The sequence below is a fragment of the Danio rerio genome, chromosome 21 (genome assembly GCF_049306965.1).
Source record: "Danio rerio strain Tuebingen ecotype United States chromosome 21, GRCz12tu, whole genome shotgun sequence".
NCBI lineage: Eukaryota > Metazoa > Chordata > Actinopteri > Cypriniformes > Danionidae > Danio > Danio rerio.
The window spans coordinates 6,380,001-6,407,500 of record NC_133196.1 but is presented as its reverse complement, the minus strand read 5'-3'; the positions used below and the strand labels follow the sequence as shown (position 1 = coordinate 6,407,500).

The window sequence follows — 27,500 nt, the reverse complement described above, 5'->3', positions numbered from 1 at the left end:
CTTTACCGGCCTACCCATCTTGCCCCTCTTCCCTGGTGGACCAGGACTGCCCTAAAGAAGAAGGAGGAGAGACAGAGAAAAGATTATTAATAATTGTTGAAAATGTCATTCAGAGTGTATAGAAGGAAGCACTGTAGTTGTGTCCCAAATGATCAAAAATGATGAAGTGGATCAAAACCTTTCATAAGACTTGTCCTAAAAGCAATGAGTATATTAAACAATACTAACATTTTTTTTACAATAGCATATACTATAAATATTTATGATTATGTAATTTATTTATTAATGTATATAATTTAATTTAATTTAATTTTTGATCCACTTTAAATGTTAAATGTACTGTAGTTTATAAACTTTATAAGATTATTGTGTCAGATGATTTTATTATTATTATTTTTTGGTTATCCATTTGTGTTGAACTTAAATTACATTAATTACAATATATACAGTTGAAGTCAGAATTATTAGCCCCCCTGAATTATTAGTCCCTCTGTTTATTTTTCCCCAGTTTCTGTTTAACGAAAAGAAGATTTCTCCAACACATTTTTAAACAGTTTTAATAACTCATCTCTAATAACTGATTTATTTTATCTTTGCCATGATGATAGTACATAATATTTGGCTAGATATTTTTCAAGACACTTCTACACAGCTTAAAGTGACATATAAAGGCTTAATTAGGTTAATTAGGTTAACTAGGCAGGTTAGGGTAATTAGGCAAGTTATTGTACAATGATGGTTTGTTCTGTAGACTATCGAAAAACAATATAGCCTAAAGGGGCTAATAATTTTGCCCTTAAAATGGTGTTTAAAAAATTAATAACTGCTTTTATTCTAGCTGAAATCAAACAAATATGACTTTCTCCAGAAGAAAAAATATTATCAGACATACTGTGAAAATTTCTTTGCCCCATTAAACATAATTTGGGAAATATTTAAAAAGAAAAAAATCATTCAAAGTGGGGCTAATAATTCTGACTGTAACTGTATATTTTTAAGTCATAAAGGTTCAAAAGTCTTTACAGTAACACACTTCACAGTAACACTCCAGGGTTTTCCCAATGAGTATTTCAATGAGTGCCCTATACAGCAACAAATAAGTGCATCATGCAGATATTTAAAGTGAAATTTGTGGATGTTTCTTGGATTTTCAGGGAACACGCTCAGGTTACACTCAAAAACGAATAGAATAATAGTGCATAAGCAAGCTAATTGGGACACTGTGTGTGTGCTCTGTTATCATACAGCATGACTCATCCAAACACCCTCAGCTGAACACCAGCTGGAAGTAGTTTCCACTTTCACAACACACACACACACACACACACACACACACACACACACACACACACACGCACGCACGCACGCACGCACGCACGCACGCACGCACGCACGCACGCACGCACGCACGCACGCACACACAAACACTTCTATGATATGATCTACCAGTTGTGGGCAGCACATGATTTTAGAATCTACCACTAATGTGTTTGCAAAATAATATCTATAACAGCAATACCTATATCTAAAACAAGACATTAAAAGAATAAGCAAGATTCAGCATACAGTTGAAGTCGGAATTATTAGCCGCCTTTGATTTTTTTTTCTTTTTTAAATATTTGCAAAATTATATTTAAAAGAGCAAGGACATTTTAACAGTTTGTCTGATAATATTTTTTTCTTCTGGAGAAAGTCTAATTTTTTTAATTTCAGCTAAATAAAAGCAGTAATTAATTTTTTAAACACCATTTTAAGGACAACATTTTTAGCCCCTTTAAGCTATATTTTTGTTCGATAGTGTTACACCTGGCTCAGGGATGTAACATAATGAGGGAGACGACAAGGTGAAATACAATCAAAAAGAAGACGTATTTAACTCAATCAAAATTATATAATCAGAATGTCAGTATCAGCATGTTCAATCAGTGTGAAATGCAAGTGTATGGATGCAGTAAATGTTGTCAGGGATAGTGTATGGATGCGAAACAAAGAATAATGCCCAAATTGGAGCGCAGCTCTGTCCAACTGCCAAGTGAATTGACAGCAGCCCGACAAACTCTCTGCTGGGGTTTAAATAAGGGCGCTGACCAGCATCAGGTGCGCTGAAGGCACGCCCCCAATCTAGAAATCAAATCAAACACACAGAAACACAAAACAACGCAGTCCTAACAACAGTCTACAGAACAAACCATCGTTATACAATAACTTGCCTAATTATATTAACCAGCCTGTCTTGAAAAAATATCAAGTAAAATTTTATGTACTGTTATCATGGCAAAGATAAAATAAATAAGTTATTAGAAATGAGTTATTTAAACGATTTTGTTTAGAGTTGTGTTTAAAAAAATCTTCTTTTCGTTAAACAATTTCAGCAAAAAAATAAACAGGGGGGCTAATAATTCAGACTTCAACTCTATATGCAAATACAGTTTTATAAAGTGAAAACAATTGGCTGTCAAGATATCAGTTTTTTAACCATACGATCATGGTGGCCAATAGGATTCATGGTGATAATGATATATTATAATAAACAACAAATAATATTAATAATAAATGACGCAGTACAATAAGTCAAATTTGATTTTTTTTGGCAATTATATAACACCATTGAACACTAAACAGCAAAACTACACTGAACAGAGGAGATGAATCGAATAAAAATAACAATAATTCTAACTATAATAATTATTTTTACTTCAAACCCAGCATCACAGTTTAAAATAGGAGGCAGAAATTCAATGTTTCAATAATAATCCATACAGTGATAAAGACTATAGCTGCGTCCCAAATCGCATACTTATGCACTATTCTACGCCATTTTGCAGTATAAATAGTGTAAGTAGTGTGTTCACACTGAAAACTCTAAAAATAATAAGTGCACTTTAATTACCCGCAGTGGCGCAATTCCCGGGGGGGGGGGGGCCTCACTTTTTTTTTAGATATAGCACTTTACTTCATGCTATAATTTTCCCTCGAGAGTCGAAAAAAGTTATTTTTCAAATTTAGGCTTTTCTGCACACAATTACTCAACATTGCTGCACATTTCTAAAACTATCACCAACATTCCACAACAGTATCACCATCACTCAGATTTGGTTCCCCCCCCCCCCACCTCTCAGACCAGAATTGCACTCTTGATTACCCGGATGATGCACTCATTCAGTGGCTAAAATGAAAGCTGCGTCCCAAATCGCATACTTATGCACTATTCTGCGCCATTTTGTAGTATAAATAGTGCAAGTAGTGCGTTCACACTGAAAACTAAAAATAATAAGTGCACTTTAATTACCCAGATGATGCACTCATTCAGCCGGTAAAATGAAGTGTGTAATGATGGACACTTCACGCACTCAACGACATCAGGTTTGCTTACGTAGCCGAAGGGGTGGAGCTATCAGATGCTCATGTTGGATAACTTTATTAATTTTGGATGGTGAAAGCAAAATTCTCCTACGAGAGTGATTTTAGCGCCTCCCGATGGTGAATGCAGTTATACTCACGGCAGGTATTGTTTGATAATTCGGTCGTTTATTTCACTGATTTGGCAACCGTCAAACGTCATCAGGGAAACGGTTTGAATTTCCACTTAGTAAAAAAACATTAGTGTGCCATTTGGGATGACACTACATACATACTATCCTGTTGAGTGTGTAAGTGCATAAGTACATAGTGCATGAGTGCATAGTGTATAGTGTGCCATTTGGGACGCAGCTGAAGTGTGTAATGATGGACACTTCACACACTCAACGACCGCAGGTTTGCTTACGTAGCGGAAGGGGCGGAGCTATCGGATCACATTAGGAATAACTTTACTTATTTTGGATGGTGAAAGCAAAATTCTCTTAAGAGAGTGATTATAGCGCCTCCCGAGGGTGAATGCGATTATACTCACGGCAGGTATTGTTTGATAATTCGGTCGTTTATTTCACTGATTTGGCAACCGTCAAACGTCATCAGGGAAACGGTTTGAATTTCCACTTAGTAAAAAACCATTAGTGTGCCATTTGGGACGCCACTACATACATGTACTATCCTGTTGAGTGTGTAAGTGCATAAGTACATAGTGCATGAGTGCATAATGTATAGTGTGCCATTTGGGACTCAGCTGAAGTGTGTAATAATGGACACTTCCCGCACTCAACGACCGCAGGTTTGCTTACGTAGCGGAAGGGGCGGAGCTATCGGACGCATATGTTGGATAACTATTTACTTTGGATGGTGAAAGCAAAATTCTCCTACGAGAGTGATTATAGCGCCTCCCAATGGTGAATGCGGCAATACTCACGGCAGGAATTGTTTGATAATTCGGTCGTTTATTTTACTGATTTGGCAACAGTCAAACGTCATCAGGGAAACGGTTTGAATTTCCACTTAGTAAAAAAACATTAGTGTGCCATTTGGGACGCCACTACATACATACTATCCTGTTGAGTGTGTAAGTGCGTTATAATATATTATCCAAAAATATTATTAGAAATGCCAGAACTAGCTAGAAGAACACTGAAGATCTACATACTGTAATATTGCAATCATAACAATAATAAGTACAGTATGTATTGATACATTGTCTAATAATTTTTTAAATGTCAAAGCATTATATTTTATCCATTTATTCAATTTTCTTCAGCCTAGTCCTCATCAGGGGCCATCCCAGCGGAATGAATTACCAACTTATTCAGCACATGTTTTACACAGCGAATGCCCTTCCAGCTGCAACCCAGCACTGGGAAACATCCATACACCCTCATTCACACACTTATACACTATGGCCAATTTAGCTTATTCAATTCACCTATAGCGCATGTGGACTGTGGGGGAAACCGGAGCACCCGGAGGAAACCCACACCAATACGGGGAGATCATGCATAATCAACACAGAAATGCCAACTGACCCAGCCGTGACTCAAACCAGCGACCTTCTTACAGTGAGGGGACAGTGCTACCCACTGAGTCTTCATTATATTTCAACAGCCCTAATTAACATGATATAAGAGCAATTATTTCATTCATAAATGTTATGTGCTGAACTTTGAATATTTTCAAAATGTAAAACTGATATTTCGGATCTTTGCCCGAGCACAAATGAATCTAATGTGCAGAATTATTTTTAAATCTTCATAAAACGAGTGTTTATGGTTAGATAACACTGTGTGAATAGGAAATCTGATGTGACCGCAGTGAGTCATTTGTATCTGTGGGTGTTTAATAGATTCCTGGGAAGTGCTTTAGAGGCGTTGCACAACAGCCATTTGCTGGAACATTTGAGTCTGTTGTAATCATGTGACTTATAGGCGAAGACAAAACATGAACACACACTCACTCTTTCACCATCAGCTCCAGGTAACCCGAAAAGTCCTGGGATTCCTATGAAACCCTAGAGAGGAATAGAGAAACAGAGAGAAGCTCAATGATGATTCCTGTTGTGGACAGTCTAATTTAAAGACCTCATTCTTATTTTCAGCATCAGAGGTTATCATTCTGTTAGCTAGAGGTGGTGTGGGGTGTTTTATACAGTTGTTAAGGTGTTCTACGTGGTTGATCAATCATTCTAGGTAGTTGATAAGTTTTGAATAGAATTGTTATTTGCTGAGTGCTAACTATCGATTGTCAGGATGTCATAGAACAGGGGTGTCCAAACTCGGTCCTAGAGGGCCGGTGTCCTGCATATTTTAGTTCCAATCCCAATTAAACACACCGGAACCAGCTAATCAAGCTCTTTCTAGGTTTACTAGAAACTTTCAGGGAGGTGTGTTGAAGAAAGTTGGAGCTAAACTATGCAGGACACCGACCCTCCAGGAGCGAGTTTGGGCATCCCTGTTATTAATGGTTGCTTGGGTGGCTTAGTCGATGCTAAGTGGTTGCTAGGGTGTTCTATGTGGAAGCTAAGGTGTTGTGTACTATATGATTGTCAAAATGTTGATAGGGTTTAGCTCAGGATGTTTCTCGTGGTTGCTAGGGTGGTTACATAGTTGCTAAGTGGTTGCTTTTTATTCTATGTGGTTGTAAATGTGTATAGGATGCACTATTTGGCTGTTTCTATGGTGATCTGGGAAGGTTTCTAAGTTGTTACGGTGCTCTAGATGGATTCAAGATGGGTTTTTGGTAGTTGCTAAGGCACTGTGCACTCACCGGCCACTTTATTAGGTACACCTTACTAGCACCGGGTTGGACCCCCTTTTGCCTTCATGGCATAGATTCAACAAGGCACTAGAAATATTCCTCAGAGATTTTAGTCTAGATTGACATGATAGCATCAAACTGTTGCTGCAGATTTGTCGGCTGCACATCTATGATGTGAATCTCCCATTTCACCACATCCCAAAAGTGCTCTATTGGATTCAGCTCTGGTGACTGTGGAGGCCATTTGAGTACAGTGAACTCATTGTCACGTTCAAGAAACCATTCTGAGATGATTCACAGTTTATGACATGGCGCCAGTAGCCATCAGAAGAAGGGTATACTGTGGTCATAAAGGGATGGGCATGGTCAGCAATAATGCTCAGGTATGCTGTGGCGTTGACACGATGCTTAATTGGTACTAATGGGCCCAAAGTGTGCCAAGAAAATATCCTCCACACCATTACACCACCACCAGCAGCCTAAGCCATTAATGCAAGGCAGAATGGATCCATGCTTTCATGTTGTTGATGCCAAATTCTGACCCTACCATCCAAATGTTGCAGCAGAAATCAAGACTAATGGGACCCGGCAACGTTTTTCCAATCTTCTATTGTCCAACTTTGGTGAGCCTGTGTGAATTGTAGCCTCAGTTTCCTGTTCTGAGCTGACAACAGTGGCACCAGGTGTGGGGTTCTGCTGCAGTAGCCCATCCGCCTCAAGGTTGGACGTGTTGTGCACAGATGCTCCTCTGCTTATTTCAGTTGTAACAAGTGGTTATTTGAGTACTGTTGCATTTCTATCAGCTCAAACAAGTCTGGCCATTCTCCTCTGGCATCAACAAGGCATTTGCGCCCACAGAGCGAAGTAGCCATCAGAAGATGGCTACACTGTGGTCATAAAGGGATGGATATGGTCAGCAACACTACTCAGGTAGGCTGTGGTGTTGACACGATGCTCAATTGGTACTAATAGAATATTTATAGTCGATAGGGTTTACTGGATATTTTCTCTTTTTCAGACCGTTCTCTGTAAACCTTAGAGATGGTCGTGTGTGAAAATCCTTGTAGATGAGCAGTTTCTGAAATACTCAGACCAGCCCGTCTGGCACCAACAACCATGCCACATTCAAAGTCACTTAAATCACCTTTCTTCCCCATTCTGATGCTCGGTTTGAACTGCAGCAGACCGTCTTGACCATGTCTACATGCCTAAATGCATTAAGTTGCTGCCATGTGATTGGCTGATTGGAAATTTGTGTTAATGAGCAGTTGGACAGGTGTACCTAATAAAGTGGTCGGTGAGTGTATATGACTGGTTGTTCTAGCTAATTACTTAAGTGTTTTAATCGTCAAGTGGTTCCTAGAAGATAATAAGCGGTTGCTTAAGTGTTCTGGATAGTTGCTAGAGTGTTCTATGTGGCTGATTTAGCAGTTGCTTAGTGGTTCTATGGAAGTTTTAAGTAGTTTCTAGGTTGATTACATAATTGCTGAGTGGTTATTTTTATATTATTATCTGGGAAGTTGCTAAGTTGTGCTAGGGTGTTTCATTGGGTTGTTGAGTGTTCTGTGTGGTTGCTAGGGTGATTACATAATTGATGAGTGGTTGCTAAGGTGTGTAGGAGGCACAATTTGGATCCTAATGTGTTCTGGTCGAACTACGTTTCCCAGTGTTCTATGTTGTTGATAGTACATTGGAGATGATTGGGTGTTGGCTATTGTGTTTAATAGTTGCTAAGTAGTTCCTGTGTTTTTCCAGGTGGTTGCTATTGTGTTTTATATGGTTGCTATGGTTGTTTTGACTGATAATTAGTTTTCAGGTGTTCTAGATGGTCACTTTCTGTTTGCTAGGTCATTGTGGGTGATTGGTTGTTCTAGGTCAGGAGTGTACAAACTTGGTCCTGGAGGGCCGGTGTCCTTCAAAGTTTAGTTCCAACCCCAATCAGACACACCTGGGCTAACTAATCAAGCTCTTACAAGACTTTCTAGAAACATCCCTGCTGGTGTGTTGAAGCAAGTTGGAGCTTAAATCTGCAGGTCACCAGCCCTCCAGGACTGAATTTGGACACCCCCTGTTCTAGGTAGTTGCTAAGACATTTTAGATGTTATTAAGGTGGTCTAGTTGGTTTCACTGTTGGTTCTCTGTGAATGCTAGGACACTGAATATCACTCTTTGTTCTAGCTTGTTTCTAAAGTGTTTTAATTGTTACCAAGTGGTTGCGAGGACATACTAGGTAGTTGCTAAAGTGTTCTGGATATCTGCTAGGGTATTCTAGGTGTTTGTTTAGTATGCTATCCCAGTACTTTCAAAGATCTATCAGCCTATGATCTTAAAAACTTTAGGACAATGACCTGAGACCAAGTGAATAAACAATAAAGATTAAGAGTTTAGTGCCTCCTGCAGCACACGTCAATGCATGATTTGATCACACCGACGTGCAGATGAATGGAGAAGTGCTTGAATGGATGAACAGACGTCTTCGTGTTGATGTAGGCCATGAAGTAAGTGTATATGCCCATGGACTGCATGGTGCTGGCCTCCACAATGTAGTCCAAGGGCACATACCCTCACTTCAGGGAACAACGATGGAAACATGCAGAAAACAAACACAGGGTACAAGAGATCCACTCACTCTCACACACACCCAGCAAAAAGCAGTGGTGGATGAAGTACACAGATCAAGTACTGCAATAAATGTACAGACACTAGAAATAAATGGCGATTCAATCATGCAAACATATGAAAACAACAAAACATGTACAGTGGCCTAGCATAATAAAAATAAGTGAAAACCAAATGTGTGCTACCAAATGTAAACATACAATATAAAACAGTTATAAAACGGCAAAATGTCACTTCAAGATCACTATGAAAATATATTAGCTTTCGATTTATCAATATTATATTTTACAGAGGCAAGAAGAAAAATCTCAGTGGAAGATAATTAGTGAATCGTTAAGTGGAGAATCACTCTGACCAAATCATTTGAATCAGTTAATTGTTAACTGGAGATTAATTTGACTGAATTGTTTGAATCAGTGAATCATTACCTGGAAACTTGCATTGATCAGATAATTTGAATCAGTGAATCGTTCACTGAAGACTTACTCTGATCAGTTTTTCTTTTAGTCAATGAGGGGTTATTACTGAATAATTTTAAACAATAGATTATTAACAGCAGTCTTGCTCTTTCCAGATCTTTTGAATCAGTGAATCGCTCGCTGGAGGCTCATTCAGAGTTAAACATTTGAATCACTCTAACTGGTTCATTTAAGTCAGAGAGTGAACAACAGGAGACTTGCTCTGTCCGAATCATTAGAATCAGTAAATCGTTGACTGGAGGCTCACACTGAATGGATTATTTGACTCAGTGAGTGAACAACTGGACACTTGCTCTTTCCAGACCTTTTGAATCAGTGAATCATTCACTGGAGACTCACTCTGAATGGATCATTTGAGTCAGTAAGTGGACACCTGGAGACTTTCTCTGTCAGGATCCTTAGAATAAGTGAATCGTTCACATGAGACTCACACTGACTAAATCATTTAGGTCAGTAAGTGGACAACTGGAGACTTGCTTTGTCCGAATCATTAGAATCAGTGAATCATTCACTGGAGACTCACTCTGAATGGATCATTTGAGTCAGTAAGTGGACAACTGGAGACTTGCTCTGTCAGGATCCTTAGAACCAGTGAATCATTCACTGGAGACTCACTCTGACTGGATCATTTGAGTCAGTGAGTGGACAACTGGAGACTTGCCCTTTCCGAATCATTAGAATCTGTGAATCATTCACTGGAGTCTCACTCTAACTAAATCATTTGAGTCAGTGAGTGGACAACTGGAGACTTGCTCTGTCCGAATCATTAGAATCAGTGAATTGTTCACTGGAGGCTCACTCTGACTAAATCATTTGAGTCAGTAAGTGGACAACCGAAGACGTTCTTTGTCAGGATCCTTAGAATCAGTGAATCGTTCACTGGAGACTCACTCTGACTAAATCATTTGAGTGAGTGAGTGGAAAACTGGAGACTTGCTCTGTCCGAATCATTAGAATCAGTGAATCATTCACTAGAGACTTGCTCTGTCCTAATAATTAGAACCAATGAATTATTCAATGGAGACTCACTCTGACTAAATAATTCGAGTCAGTGAGTGGACAACTGGAGATTTGCTCTGTCCAGATCTTTTGAATCAGTGAATTGTTCACTGGAGACTCATTCCAAGTGGATTATTTGAGTCAGTGAGTGCACAACTGGAGAATCTATGAAGCAATTCATGAACTGGAGACTCACTCTGACTAAAGCATTTGAGTAAGTGAATCGTTACCTGGAGACTTGGCCTGTCCAGATCATTTAAATCAGTGAATCGTTAACTGGAGATTCACTCTGACTGGACAATATGAATCAGTGAACTGATTCGGTGAAGTGGAGACTCACCCTTTCTGAATCATTAGAGTCAGTGAATCGTTCATTGAAAACTTGCTCTATCCAGATCATTTAAATTAGAGAATCATTAACTGGAGACTCAATCTGCAGACTGATTCAGTCAATCAGATCAAATGTATGGAATTCACAAAGGAATGATTTAGACTGATCTGTGAACCAATTTAACAAGTAAAAGAATCAAACTCAAAGTGGGTGACAATCTCTCCAGTGCAAAATAACAAGCAATATAATTTTGATGAAGCACAGTGGATTTAAATAGTACATTATCATGCTTTGAAATGCATGGACTCTGTCAAAAAATTAATCAGATCAATTACAGATAATTAAAAAATGTAATTAAGTGCAGCAACAAAGTAAAACACAATCTGTTATTGTCCACCACTTTCAAAAAGGCACGCTGACAACTCCATGCAAGGTGCTTTTACACAAATGTGCGTTTGAAGACATGCATGCATGTGTGTGTGTATGTGCGGTGTCTAAAGACAGCAGGGCCTCAGTCTGATTTTAAACAGGAAATTCCAGCCAATGTGGGCGGAGTCTAGCCTGATAAAGAGCCTTTAATAGAGCTCAACTACAAACACAACAGCTAAAGCCTGTGTGAGTGTGTGTGTGTGTGTGTATGTGTGTGAAAGAGAGCTATATAAAAGCAGAGTCAAATATAAATTGTTTCTAAATACATCAAATAGACGGCAGGGCAATATAAATGAAGGCGGCTGTACATGTGAACATGTTAATGTGACCGTAGGAGGCTAAAAACACACATAAATGAACACTTATGGCTCGGGCAGCTGTCAGCGGCAGATTTGTCATGGTTGAGTCTCTGTTGACTCAAAAAACAGAAAAAGGAAAAAGCAGTAAATGAGGGGGAGACGGGAGAAAAGAGGAGCTGTAGTAGTAAAAGAAATGCCTCTCGTGGAGTCGAGGTCAAATCACTTGACTTTAAAATTCAAGCAAGTCGACTCTTTCAGCTTTGTAAAAGATCAAACAATGTAAATAACCTAGCAACGGTAACCACGGGCGGCTCAAATGTCACAATGACAGCATTGTAAGTTGCAATCATACATCAAATGGGAAGGAGACGTTTACACACCCGAGCACCTTTCGGCCCAACAGGCCCTATTGGACCAGGTAAACCCTGGAAGAGAAGAGAAGAGAAAGAGAGACCTCAGTAACAGGATTTAAATCAACACACTTCATTTAACAGACAAACAGGAGCTGAAATTAAGAGCTTGTTTCTTTTGATAAGCAGCCAAACTCGTGTGCCCACAAGAACTGAAACCCTGATCAGATTTTAATGAGCTCATCATAGGCTTTATGTATAAAATAGAGCCACAAAATAATTTTTTTTTGTTTTGGTAAATTGGTCTGATTATAAAAAGAAACATGGTAATGATTGAATAATATGGGCAAAGCTTAGGAACACTGCTATTTTAGTATCACTGCAGTGTGTGAGAGTTTTTTTTTATTAGCTATTGTTTTCTAGTTTGTTGTTTGTGGTTTATTTCATTTTTATTAATTTTAATAATGTTTATTTTTATATACATATTAAATTATTATTTCTTTATTTTAGTAACAAGTTAGTTCCTTTATTATGAGAATAACCATATTTGGTAACTTCACTGACATTGGTTATCCATCCATCCATCTATCCATCCATCTCTTAATGTGTGTCCATCCATCCATCCAACGATCAATCAATCAACCCATCCATTAATCAATTCATCTATCTATTCATCTATCTAACCATCCATGTTTATATCTATGTCTATATCCATCAATCCATCCATCCATCCATCCATCCATCCATCCATCCATCCATCCATCCATCTAAGGATCAATTAATCTATCCATCCATCCATCAATCCATCCATCCATTAATGCGTCTATCCATCCTTCCATCTATCCATCCATCCATATATCCGTTCCTCTAACGGTTAATCATTCAATCTATCCATCTAACCATCCATGTCTATATTTATGTCTATATCAATCCATCCATCCATCCATCCATCCATCCATCCATCAATCAATCAATCAATCAATCAATCAATCAATCAATCAATCAATCAATCAATCAATCAATCAATCAATCAATCAATCAATCAATCAATCAATTCACCCATCCATCATCTAACAATCAATCAATCCATCCATCCATTTATCTAACCATCCACGTCTATATCTGTCTATATCCATCAATCCATCTATCTATATATCCATTCATCCATCCATCCATTCATCAATCTATCTCTCTATATCCATCCATCCATTCATCCATCCAATTATCTAACCATCCATGTCTATATCTGTCTACATACATCAATCCATCCATCTATCTATCCATCCATCCATCCATCAATACATCCATCTCTCTATATCCATCCATCCAATCATCCATGTCTATATCTATGTCTATATCCATTAATCCATCAGTCCATCAGTCCATCAATCAATCAATCAATCAATCAATCAATCAATCAATCTATCTATCTATCTATCTATCTATCTATCTATCTATCTATCTATCTATCTATCTATCTATCTATCTATCTATCTATCTATCTATCTATCCATTTATCTATCTAACCATCCAAGTCTATATATATATGTCTATATCCATCAATCCATCCATTCATCCATTCAACGATCAATCAATTCATCCATCCATCAATCCATCTATCTAACCATCCACTGACTATCTGAGTATAGATTATATAGACTATCTGTCTATATCCATCAATCCATCCATCTATCTATTCATTCATCCATCCATCCATCCATATCTCTATATCCATCCATCCATCCAACCAACCATCCATGTCTATATCTATGTCTATATCCATCTATCCATCCATCTATCCATCCATCCATCCATCCGTCCATCCATCCGTCCGTCCATCTAACGGTCAATCAATCAATCAATCCATCCATTAAAATGAGATTTACAAAAAACACTACAACAAAGTTTTCCCTCATTCATGTAATATCTTTAATTTATATTGAATTTGTGGTTTTACAGTTACCCAACTACAATATCGCTGACATTGTGTACATTAACTCACATAAATCAGGTAATTACCAAACAAATAATCTTCATTAAATATTGTTTTAAATAGTTACCATTAGCTTAGGGCTGCCATATAGTATAGAACCACTTCAAGTAGTTCAACACGAGCAGCTTCTATCAGCTCAAGATGTGTTCAAAAGAGCACGCTTGTGGTTCTGGGTGTATATTTTATTCAGCTGCCATCTGATTAAATCCACAGCTCCATCAATGAAAACAACACAAGCATGTCAAAACATCTCGATACCAAGCACCACAGCGAACGACTGCATCCTTTCCATTAATTGAACACTGAGACTTTCAATCATGCCCTGCAGTTAAACTGAACAAAACCCAATGCCAGGGCACCATAATGCTAAATTAATTGCATATTTTCCATGAACAGTCAATGAAAACAAAGCAAAACACACTCAGACCGAACACAGACACACACACACATAAACACCACACTCCACAGCAGAGGAAGATCTACTGCACCTGCCTGCCAGGATAGCCTTTGGCTCCAGCTTCTCCAACAGGACCCTGTTCTCCCTGTAAAGAAAGGCAATGATTAGTATTAAAGCATATGCATATACTTTAAAGATGCTAAAAATATCTAAATGCATAAATATACGCATTAGATTAAGAACTTAAGGGGGGCGGTATGACCAAAAATGCATTTCACTGTTTGAGTAATTATTATTTCATATTAATATTTCATTCATTTATTTATTTTCTTTCAACTTAGCCTCGTTATTTATCATTGGTCGCCACAGCAGAATGAACCGCCAACTTATCCAGCATATGTTTTACACACTGCAAACCTTCCAACTGCAACCTAGTACTGGGAAACATCCATACACACTCACACACACTCATGCACTACGGCCAATTCAGTTTATTTAATTCGCCTATAGCGCATGTGTTTGGACTGTGGGGCAAACCTGAGCTTTATATTAATAATATATTTCACAAAATACTGTAGTTATTCAAATAAGTATCCAAGAAAATGAAAATGAAAAGGACTTTATTTTCTATTTGGACCTTGTTGAATATACTATGAATGCACAATATTAGGGCCCAATCCCAATTCTACCCCTTTAGCCCTCGTTTTGCGCGTGCACGCCAAGGGGTAGGGGTGTCCCAATTCTCTTTAGCTTGAAGGCGTAGGGCTAAGGGGAAGCGGTGAATAGCCCTTCGAACGAAGATTTTTCAGGACCACACCTGAAACCAAGGGGTAAGAAAATTCCCAGAATGCACCAGCCACAGTGGCAGTATTGCTGAACCCGGAAGTAAGGAGATCCACAAATTGGTATTTTTTGTTGTTATTACGAATTTTTACTACAAACAAACACTTGTTTTAATATATTCATAACTGTTTTCGTGTTTTACCGTCATGCTTTAAAAAAAGAAACCGCTAAAAATAACCGCTAAATTTCGCAATCTATAATCTCTATTAAATAACTCCTGTACAGCAGTTCCACAGCATTCTGACACTCGAATACCCTTATGTCTAGTGGCTGTCAATTGGCATTTTACCGTGTCTGCTATAACGTTAATGTTGTTTTTGGTGTGTTTACATTGATGAATATGGCCACTGTTTAACTACACAGTAGAGTTACGAACTTATTGCCACATTAGATCGTTATGATAACATAATATATGCCGTCAGTGATCTCCTGAAGATAAAAAACAAAACATAACACAACTGGAATCACTACAGCAGTCGCGATCGTCTGATCTCACAAAAGAAGCAGGAGATCGCGAGGACATATGATGACATGTGCAGGTGCTGTAGTGCTGTCCCAATTCTTAGAGGCAAATTTTGAAGCCCTTCCCCTTAACCCTCGGTTGTAAGAGCCAAGGGAAAGGGGTACAAAAATAGAATTGGGATTAGGTCTAGATGTTTTGCAGATATTTTTAAAGGGTCACGAAACACCAAAACACATGTTTTGAGCTGTTGACAGTCGTATATGTGTCCCACACTGCTAAAAACACTATTAGGACACCTATATTTAGCTAAAAAGTGTAAATTGGTTGTTTTTGCGTTATTTCAAGCAAATTCATACTTCCGGTTTGAAACGAATTTTTGAAGCTGCGTCATGGTCATGACATAATAGTGTTGTATTCCAGCGTGCAGACTGGACGTCTGTGCCAGAGTCAGTCTTATTACGTCTTACAGTGTGATGCATTAATGCATGAGTAAGGCATGGCTCAAACCAATCAGCGCGCTCTATTGTGCAACTTCATTAATATTCATAACTGTCACCGTGTTTAGACGACAGAGACACCACGTTGTGTTGGCAAAACAAGCGTGAAGTGTTGCTTTTATTGTTTGCTGCCGTTAAGTTTTGTTTTCATTTTCTCTCTGTGAGAGCTTAGCTGGAGTCGCGTGGATTAACAGTGTACGCGACGCGCGACAACAATAACTTACGAGTCTAAGGAGGATTATTGTTTACCTGAGAGCTGTTCTCATCTGCAAACGCAGAGATCCGGATTCGCTTGTAGTCTTCTCTTAATAAAGACGCGGCTCTAGTTGCTGGTGATTGTCCTGTCTCTACAGATTTGGTAAGTGAGCGACCAGTGCTCTTTGTTTATTCAGTTTGTTCATATCGAACTATGTTAACCATTGCACCGAGTGTAAACATGTTAGCACCACAACCAAACTTTAACCTTGTGTAGGGTTTTTACCGCATTTTGTGACCGGAATAACACACGCGGCTTTCTGACGCTACCTGCCGTGTGCATCTAAGTTTCCGGGAAATGCAGAGGTTTTTTTCTCTCATTCGCCGTGCGGTATCAAACATTGCATGAAAAATACACGCTTAGAGCAGATCCTCGAATCAAATATCTTGTTTGTCGCGAGGGACATGAATGAATTCCCTGAATCAAAGAGCCAAACTGCAGTTAAAGTCCACCATTTAATAATTTGGCAAATAATTCGACTACAGATGACCATGTAGGTTAAACACCATCACTTTCTACTGTGTGTGTGTGTGTGTGTGTGTGTGTGTGTGTGTGTGTGTGTGTGTGTGTGTGTGTGTGTGTGTGTGTGTGTGTGTGTGTGTGTGTGTGTGTATGTGTGTGTGTGTGTTTTGACTCTAAAACTCGCGCGTGCCCAAATAGACACTCCCACACCATCCCACTTTAGTTCCTCCGACACTCCCCCCTAAACAGAGCTAGACACGCCCACTTTTCTGACTTTTTCCAAAGTAGAGGTGTGAAAACAACCTGCTGAAATGAGGAGGTTTCATGGCCCTTTAAACTCTTATTGGCTAAGCTAATGTCGATTATCAAATTTTTTTCTGTCTGTGCGTCTCTGAAATGAGTTAATTGACTATTTAGGCCCAATCCTAATTCTACCCCCTAGCTCAGGGGTCACCAATCTCTGTCCTGGTGGGCCGGTGTCCCCGCAGGGTTTAGCTCCAACTTGCCACAACACATCTGCCTGGATGTTTCAAGTATACCTAGCAAGACCTTGATTAGCTTGATCAGGTGTGTTTGATTAGGGTTGGAGCTAAAATCTGCAGCACACCAGCCCACCAGGAACAAGTTTGGTGACCACTGCCCTAGCTCTTCCCCTCACCGCCTACTCCTTGTTTTGTGTGTTCACGTGAAGGTGGTAGGGGTGCCCCAATTCTCTAGCTTGAAGGCATAGTGCTAAGAGGAAGGGCTAGATAGATAAAAGAAAGACAGATTTTTCAGGAGCACACTCGAAACCAGGGGCTAAGAAAATTTCCCAAAATACACCAGCCAAGGAGATGCTCAAATTAGTATTTTTTTGTCATTATTACATTTTTTTTTACGACAAACAAACACGTTTTAATATATTTATAACTGTGTTCGTGTTTTACCGTCATGCTTAAAAAAAAAAAAAATGTTAAAAAATAAATAAACAACAATAAATTAAAAAAATATAAAAAAATAAATAAATAACAATAAATAAAAAAATATTTAAAAAATAAATAAATTAATTAATTAATTAAAAAAAAAAAAAAAAAACGCTAAATTTTGCTATCTATAATCCATAATAATAACTCCTGTACATCAGTCCTACAACATTCTGATACTCGATTACACTGAAACATCCAGTTAGAAAAGTTTAGTTCTGGGAATGAGCTTTGTACAGTGTCCGCTATAACGTTAATGTTGTTTTTGGTGTGTTTACATTGATGAATATGGCCACTGTTTAAATACACAGTGAAGTTACGATCTTATTGCCACATTAGATCGTTATGATAACATAGTATATGCCGTCAGTGATCTCCTGAAGATAAATACCAAAAAATAATGCAGCAGTCGCCATCGTCAATCTCATATAAAGCAAGAGCTCACAAAGACATATGATGACGTGTGCAGGTGCTGTAGTGCTGTCCCGTTTCTTGCGGGGTAAATTTTGAAGCCCTTCCCCTTCACACTCGGTTTGAAGGGCCAAGGGGAAGAGGCAGGGGTACAGAAATAGAATTGGGATTTGACCTTAATTTACAGGTCAATTTGAGACTTTTGTTTCCCATAAGAGTTAGCTTCTCACAATGAATTAAAATTCATGCTTTGTTCCTAGATAGAACTTTTTTCTTTAATATTTTTATCTAGTGCATGAAGTTTTGTTCCTCGCCAATGTCGCCACTGACTTGTTTGGTTTGAGACTTGTTGAGCTACACATCGATGGATTTGCTCTTCAGTGTTTGGACTTTCAGCAGTGAAAATTAAACCACACTGAACTGAACTAAACTGAACTTTAACTCTGAAAACTGGACTGATACAGATTACAGCTACTAAAATCTTCTATGTTAAGCTGCTTTGACACAATCTACATTGTAAAAGCGCTAGAGAAATAAAGATGAATTTAATTGAATAGGGCAGGCACTAGGACCCAACAGGAGGCTGCTTGGGAGTCATTATTGTAAAGATGAAAGATATATAGAGCAGATACAGCAATAAACTTTCTATGATATACGTCACATTCAATAAATAAATTTTCTGACCAATATACCAAACAAGACTAAGCATTTTATGACATAATTGTATGTTATTTGTGTATTTTGTTTTCATTTTCCTAGTCTAATGTGAATCAGTTGTGTTGCTGGGTGGGCATGAGGACCTCAGGGAGCCTGTTAAGCCTGATTTATACTTCTGCGTCAAGTGACCGGCGTAACTCACAGCGCAGGCAACGCGCGTGGCTGTGCATTTATACTTCTGCTAGTTGGAAACGCTAGTTGGCAGTGAGGTGTAAATCTTCCTCTGTGTCGAGTTTCTTCGCTGCATTTTTGCTTTTCCTGAACACTTCCGGGATGTACAAGTGGCTCAAACTCGCTCATTTTGAGGCAGGAACCGGTGGACGTGCAACAACTTTAACTATGAGGTAAACACAAAACAAAACTTTCCATCCGGAGCTCCTTCACGGGACTCCACACTTGTAAACAATCGCTACATTGGGTTCACGCCATTCGGGCGGCTCTCGGTCCCGCCCCGACTCGTCAGTACTACCAAGCCGACCAATCACAGAGCTTGCACTACGCGTCGTTGCGACGTGTAGTTACATTTTTTGAGAGGTGCACGTCAGTGACGGTGACGGCCACGACGAAGGGCTATGCGTCAGCGCCGTAGCATACGCCGGTGTTTGACGCAGAAGTATAAATCAGCCTTTAGTCGGCAGAGACTGTATAGTGCTACACAAGTGACTGTTTAACCTAATTAATTTTCCTTCGCCTTAGTTTCTATTTCAGAGGTTGCCACAGTGGAATGAACCACCAACTATTCCATTATATGCCCTTCCAGTAGCAATAAAAAATTTACAAAAAACCTGGATTATTCTGATTAGTCACGTTGTACTGCTATTATTTTTAACAATATTGTATTCCAAAACTTCATCTAAAACATTTAAAGGAAACCATCGAGTACTTTTTGAGATGTTAACAGATTTGTGTGTGCTGAGCATCAGTTAAGACAATGTTAGCACCTGTCAGCTTTAATTGTGGGAAAAAAAAGAATAATTTTGAGCTTTTCTCAGCTAATTTCAGCTTCCGGGTTTAAAATGATTTTTGGGGCGGATCAAAATCGGTGATTTTTTCGAGCGCAAAACTGCAAAGATGATGCGTCGGTTTCTCATTATTATTCATAGCTGAGTTTTCTAATCCTATGAGAAGAGCCGGCTTCTTAATTATTCATGATTGCGCATGCTTTCCGAAGGCAAGGCAGACCTGCCAGTGCCAAGCTGTGAGATCCTACCTTGATGACTGGGTGAAACCGCGTCAACGAACCCACGGCACACAGTATCTAGCCGTTCGTAAAGGGTTGTATGTGTTTGTTTCCATGATCTATGGGGTTTGTTGCATGTTTATCCCTCACAATGCTGTCAGGGCCAATACAGCAAAGTTGTGTGTGTGCTGCAAGCATTTTTGTCGGGAGAGCAGTACGAGTATGGCGGACTTTGTCGTTTCTCAGGAGTTCGTTTACATTTAGACACATCGCCGTGCTGCTGTGTTTGCCTAAATCCTCCAGGTTACCAGCAGGGCTAATGGTTAAAATAGACAGGGCAAACGACCTGCTGCACTGAGTCTGCATTCAGACCCGGGGATTGAGGGAAAAGTCCTCATTCAGTGTTTATATAAACACGATTATCTTTATAATGATATAAACTGTGGTTATATGTATATGAAATTACGAATAACAAATGTAGCAGGGCATTAAATTACTGTTTATTTCTTTGCATTTTAACTTTGTAAACTATAAAATCATGAGTCTCCTCACGGTTTGCGTCTCTTTTTGTGAGCTAACTGACAACACTGGTTCGCTCCCCTCCTTCTCCCCTGCTCTGCTGGCTACGCCCACCCCTGCCTCTGATCGAGGAGCTCCACGCCCATTATGATGCATCTTTAAAAAAAAAAAAAGAGGTAGACTCAAACCGAAAGTGGGGGGTGTCATGACCCTTTAATAATAATAATGATGGTAACAATATTAGGCATAATGTAAAATTCTTAAATATTGTGTCCAAGAAACAAATAAACATTAACCAAAGGAGACATAGTCTGTAAATAAAACACCCAATAGAAAATCTTTATTTTTAGTAAGTAAATCAATATCTTCACTATGACAAGAGATCATCATGTATTTCAATACCTATTATTCTGAGTTACATTTCTGGCCGTAGATGTAACATTATATCTGCGGATGGCTGATTTGTGTTCACTCACTGAACTGATTCTTAATGCCATTATAGATGTTTTGCCAGAACTGTTAAATGATTTACGTGTACTCGCACATTAAACTGAGAGAGGAGAAGATATCTGAACTTGATGTTTTCCAGCCTAGTCGTAAACATTAAAAGTAGCTTATTTCAAAGTTATTTCAGACGCTTCTCCTAAAATTCAGTAGAAGAATAAAAATAGTCTAAATAGTTGATGTGCAATATGCAGGGTTCTTACACTTTTTCCAACTTCAAATTCCAGCACTTTTCAAGCACTTTCAAGGTACATTTGTATGCTTTTCCAGCACCTAATAACCACGGTTAAATACGTTTATTTATATTGTATGTACTTTTTTACATTTAAATCTATTGTGCTATTTTAAAAAACGAAAAATTGTTGAGCACTTTAGAGCATGGATTTATTGGGATAGTTCACCCAAAAATGATTAAAAAATAAATTTTAAAAAAGTTTAGTTATTGGATGAAGTATACTTTTAAGTTTGGTCTCTTTCTACAAAAGTTGATATCTCAAGAAATGAGCTTACAGTCAGATTTTGTTAGGGTGTAGTACCAACCTTTCATGACCAGTCGTTCATGATATTCATGATTCATGTGCATTGCTATTTTTTCTTTACAGTCATTGGATTGTCGTTTCAGGTTTAAAAATATGTCTATAAAAATCTGACTTAAAAAATTAGGTTGTCTTAAATTTCAGACGTTCAATAATCAAGTTAAGAAATACAAATTCAAAACATTTCTAAAAGGACATAATCAGTATTATTAACTTACAATTGTTAATAATTCAATTTAACACAATTCAAATTCAGATTGTTTCGGCTTATAATTAGCTCCACAAATGCGCGCATTCGGTAAACATTTTGCAATGAAAACTGGTCGCACGACAACAATTTATGCACTCGCACAAATGCTCCCAAATATATTTGGGATCACATATTATATATGTAGGTCACATAGACAAAATTAAAACATATATATTGAGGTCACAGACAAAATTGTGCACGTATGCAACCAAAACAGTCACGATTTCAAGCCCTGCAAATTCAAGCAGGTTCAAGCACTTTGTCCAAAATCCAAGCACTTTTCTAACCTTGAAAACACTATATTAAAAATCAAGCATTTTCCAGGATTTCCAGCACCAGTAAGAACCCTGAATATGTGTATAGCTTGAACAAAGAGTGATTAGCAGCAGAGATTATTTGATTTGAGTTCATATTTCATATACATTTTGGGCTGCGTCTTTTATACCTCGTTTAGAAACTAAATAACACACCTAAATATTCAATTCAATTCATCTTTATTTTTTAAAGCGCTTTTACAATGTAGATAGTGTCAAAGCAGCTTCACATAGAAGATTAAAGTGAATTCAATGAGTGTCAGTTAAGATTTCAGAGTTTAAGGGTGCTTTCACACCTACACTTTTGTTTCGGAACATGTCTCGATTGCCCAGTTAGCGCGGTTCACTTGGCATATTTGAACAGGGTAATCGTGCTCTGTTCCGCGCCAAACAAAGTAATCGCTCCGAGATCGCTTGAATGAGGTGGTCTCGGCTCGATTGAAACGAACCCTGGAGCGGTTTGATTACAGTGAGAAAGTGATCCGATCCGAGCGCGGTTATATCACAGTGTTTTATGGATATGTAATAGGCATACGACTATATGAAGAGAGAATTATGAGTATGGCGGGAAGTTTCGCGAGTCTCCGGATGCCCGCAAACGAGTGATGATCTCCCGGTAATCTCACGTCTCCCTCCCGGTCCTCAAATAGGCTACGTCGTGCACCCTTCGCACCCCTCCCCACCGCATCTCTCCTCAGACACATCGTGCGCGCACCCTGTCAATCACCACCAAACCACCACCTCTCCTGACAGCTGAGCGGGACACTGCAAAATAAACCCTGACACTCTGACCAATGTGAGGAGAGTTTACTCGCACATGACTTGTTTTAGCGCTTTTGGTCCGATTAGAAACTTTGCCGTGTGAAAGCAAACCGCTCCAAGAGCAAAGAGCAACAATGTAACAATTGTAATCTCTGTTTCGGAACAACTGAATCGATTCACAGGTGTGAAAGCACCCTAAGAGTGCTTTCACATCTGTGGTTTGTTTCATTTGGTCCGGACCAAGGGCAATAAATGATACATTGTTGCATTTTCTACCGTTTTGGGTCCTTTTCACACTACACTGACAGCTTTGGTCTGAACACGATGAAAAGGACCAAAATGCAGTCATCAGTCCACATCTCTCATTGGCCAGATGTTGTTGAACAGAGTTCCTAAACTGCTTTTCGATTGGTCAGAATTAACATGGAATGGAACTCCCGCAAGTGAACAAACTAGTGTCATGAGAAATGTATTGTTTGGCTGTGCTTGTACATGCCTTTGCACCTTCAACAGTGTAGTGAGACAGCGAGGGCACCTTTAAAAAAAACTTCCACAGTATTCATTCATTCATCCATTTTCCTTCGGCTTAGTCTCTAATTCAGAGGTCGCCACAGCGGAATGAATCGCTAACTTATCCAGCATTTGCTTTACACAGCGGAGGCCCTTCCAGCTGCATCCCAGTGTTGGGAATCACCCATACACTCTAATTCACACACATACACTATGGCCAATTTGGTTTATCCAATTGACCTATAGCGCAGTGGAGGAAACCGTGTTGCCCTTTCTACAGTATATAAAGTATAATACCAGTACACAATATACAGTATAATAACAGTATATAGTGCTCTACAGCATAACCATCTACAGTATATAATTGTAATGCAATAACGTGCACCTTTGGTAAACCTCCTTTGAAGCAATACCTATGGTAAAAGCGCTATAGAAATAAACTTGAATTGAATTGAATATATAAGGGGTGGCACGGTGGCTCAATGGTTAGCACTGTCACCTCACAGCAAAATGGTAACTCGTTTAAGTCCCGGCTGAGTCAGTTGGAATTTCTGTGTGGAGTTTGCATGTTCTCCCCATGTTGGCGTGGGTTTCCTCCGGGTGCTCTGGTTTCCCCCAAAGTCCAAACACATGCGCTATAGGTGAATTGAATAAGCTAAACTGGCCATAGTGTATGAGTGTTTGTGAGTGTGTATGGCTGTTTCTCAGTACTGGGTTGTGACTGGAAGGGCCTCCGCTGTGTGAAACATATGCTGGATTAGTTGGCGGTTCATTCCGCTGTGGCGACATCTGATATATAAGGGAGTAAGCTGAAGGAAAATTAATAAATGCATTGAATGTAAAGATCTGCAGTTCAAAAGATTCATCAGCTACATTTTAATTACCAACAGTGGACAAAACGATTGCAAATCGCTAATTGCATAATGATAGTTATGTCATCTGCCTTTGAAATCAATTGTTATTTTTACCATTAAAATGAGTTGCTGTCGTTCATGCTTCATGTTTTAAGTTTCCTGAGTTACGAAGGTACAAGCCCTGAGCAATAAAACTTTCCTCTGGGTATGTGTGTGTGTGTGTGTGTTTGTCTTTCCTCTAGCTAAACTTTTGACTCGTAAGGACAGTTCACCTTAAATAACACAGAGGCCTTTAAAAGGGCTTTTTCTTGTCGTGTGAACGTCTTTGCACACTCAAAAAAGATACGTTTGCTGTTTGTTCAAACTACGTATTTCAAATGAGCAGTTTTTTTGGGAAAACTTTATTGTTTTATGTTCAATCCACTTACAATTGCAAAAATAATACGTTAAAAGTCTCATGAAGTGCTTTGAAATATGTACTTTTATTCAGTGTTTGACATAATATCAACCTTAACACGAAGAGAGGGTGGGACATAGTGTAGCTCCTCCCCCATTCAAAAAAAACAGCCAACAATGTTTTGTTTTATCCCTGCTCTGCCAGTGAGAGTGGTTGAGCGCATCAGATGAAAAGCAAATGAGAAGCGTTTTCAAGGGGGCGGGGCATGTCAGACACTAGAGAGCATTTGATTGGTTATGATTTAATGAGTGTAGTATGAGGTGACGTGAATAAAACACTTGATCCATTCAGGCGGAAGTTAAACTACAAGCTTTACATGTTTATATCAGTTCTATATTGTCTGAACACAAATTTTGTCACTGTTTTGGAGCACACTAGCTTATAGATATCTTAAAAACTAACAATACTGACCTATTTTATGTATTATGGCAATGCCCAGCAGTCCAGTATTTCTGGAGAGAGGTGCATGAATACCTTGCAAAGATATTGCAGACCCTGTATGACTTTTGCCCAAGCTTATACCTACTTGGTGACCCCTGTCCCTTAAGACACATGAATAAAGCAGAATCACAGTGGATATAGAGCTGTATCATGCTAGGCAGACGGGTGGAAATCTTCCAGTAGACTTCCAATCTTCGAGTGGATCTCAGAGTTAGGACGAGTTGCAGCTTTTTAAAAACTCTCCTACAGTTTACATGAAATGATTGACATTTATTTTGATATATGGGGAAGATTTCAGAATTTCTGCGACCCACTGTGACAATATAATAATTAAGGCTATGATTTTAGCAACCACCCTCATTTTTTATATGACGTTATTTATTGATTGTATTTGTTTATTTTGTATTGTTCTGCTATTATGTTAATGCTCTGTAATCGATATTCATCTGTATTATTTGAAATGAAAAAAATCTATAAAAAGATCAAGCCATTAAAAAAAACCCCAACGAAAAATACTGATACTAAAAGCTTAACTTAATTCCTTCATGTTGTACCGATTGTGTTGAACCCAGCATTATTTTTTACAGCACATGCATATATAGGTGATTCTTCAACTATGGGTACTTTTATGTCCTTTGATCATATATCCAAATATATATATATATATATATATATATATATATATATATATATATATATATATATATATATATATATATATATATATATATATATTTATATATATATATATATATATATATATATATATAATTTTGTTCAAAATCCTCTTTCCTTGTTAAACTAACAACAAAACCTAATATAAAAAACTTTACTACCTTTCTATTATATATTTTTCACATTATTCAACCTCCTTTTAGGTGTCAAAATCACTGTTTTTATCTTGTCGCACACCCAGAGCTTTATACTTCAACAATGAAAATAACATTTTAAAATATTATTTATCTGCTATCTATTACTGTATCTAATGAAGCACTAGTGAAATAAATTAAATATTTTATAGTTATTAATGTGAGAATATTATCAATATAATTTTTATACAAAATATAGCTGTCGCACTGTATCAGTGTCATTTCCACCACAACACTGTAATGTCGCTTTAAAAAGTTTGTGTTTAAGATTATTTAGGTGGTTTCTATGAAAATGAACAGTGCCATCTGAGAACATGTTCAAGAGGGAGGGAATTTACATTTTTATTAACAACATTTGAAGAAAAATCGGTAAATATTGCTTATTAAGGAAATACATTTATTCTATGTCATTTCCAAACATGTTGTACCTTCAATGAAGGAAAATAAAAGTGTTTTGTATACATGAAAGGCCGGTATCAATTCAAAGCTAATTAGTGAAGCCATTTTTCATTTTTCACAATAAACTGATGAAATGTAATTCCCACCACTGTCATTTCCATCACCACACACATTTTAGTTCCCATCACACATTAAAAGTGCATTCACAATGTATGAGTTCGTGCTCTATGTAATATACAAATTTAGTTCATTTATTTTCTAATTACCAAATTAATATTAAATTTTAGAGTGTGACAGGTGCACAATAATAATAATAATTCCTTACATTTATAAAGCGCTTTCTGGGCACTCAAAGCGCTTTACATGATGGGGGGGGGTCTCCTCATCCACCACCAGTGTGCAGCATCCACCTGGATGCGACGCCAGCCATTTTGCGCCAGACCACACACCACACACTAGCTGATTGGTGGAGAGGAGACAGAGATAAAGCCAATTGGAATACGGGGATGGTTAGGAGGCCATGATGGACAGAGGCCAGTGGGCAGATTTGGCCAGGATGCCGGGGTTAAACCCCTACTGTTTTTCGAAGGACATCCTGTGATCTTTAACGACCACAGAGAGTCGGGACCTCGGTTTATCGTCTCATTCGAAGTATGGAGAATGGTCCTAAGGGGCTAATTTATTTCATTGACAAATGTATAATTATTATATACAGTGGAAAAATCGGTTAAACTAGATACAAAAATGATCTTTGACAATGTTTGACTGCCTTAATTTATTACATTTGGAAATAAGCTGTGTATTGAGATGTGGTGGAATTGACATTTGTTCGGTTCACGATGGAAAAAAATGTTTCTCTTCTTATCTAAGTTTGTCCTATCTTAAAGCTAGACAAAATGTTTAAACTTATGATGTTATGTTACGTTTATTTTAAGTTTTTTTACTCAACTTCACAAGGCTAAATATGCTCGTAGTTGAAGAATGGCCCATATATAAAAGGTAAAACTCTCCATGGATTAATTATGAATAGTGATGCAGGTTTTGAGACAGGAATATTTGTTTAAGTGCTTGTTTGTGCAACACTATTTGTAGGTCTGTACTACTCACTGGTTCCCCGGGAAGGCCTGGTGGTCCCGGATGGCCTTTTTGTCCCTGTAAACAAAGAGGACATATGGTGATTTAGCAAACATTCAGTAAAATACACACACAGATACAAACTGAAACTACTTGTAAGAAACACTGAAAGACTACAATACACTTTCCTAAAAGTAAATGGAC

The 27,500-nt window shown here is 38.2% G+C and overlaps 1 protein-coding gene and 1 non-coding gene across 6 annotated transcripts in view; both read right to left on the bottom strand.

Annotated features, from left to right (window-relative positions):
- Positions 1-27,500, bottom strand: part of col27a1a (collagen, type XXVII, alpha 1a) — a 228,928-nt gene that overhangs the window by 88,440 nt on the left and 112,988 nt on the right. For 2 of the 5 annotated variants that reach the window (XM_073934154.1, NM_001163294.1), the window contains 5 exon segments: positions 27,330-27,374; positions 14,108-14,161; positions 11,657-11,701; positions 5,321-5,374; positions 7-51 (listed from right to left, as the gene is read on the bottom strand). In XM_073934154.1, the coding sequence (XP_073790255.1) occupies positions 7-51; positions 5,321-5,374; positions 11,657-11,701; positions 14,108-14,161; positions 27,330-27,374 (243 nt within the window). 5 annotated transcript variants of the gene reach the window in all.
- Positions 8,600-8,704, bottom strand: mir455b (microRNA 455b). The gene has a single exon (NR_030656.1). It is a non-coding gene; the product is annotated as a microRNA 455b (primary transcript).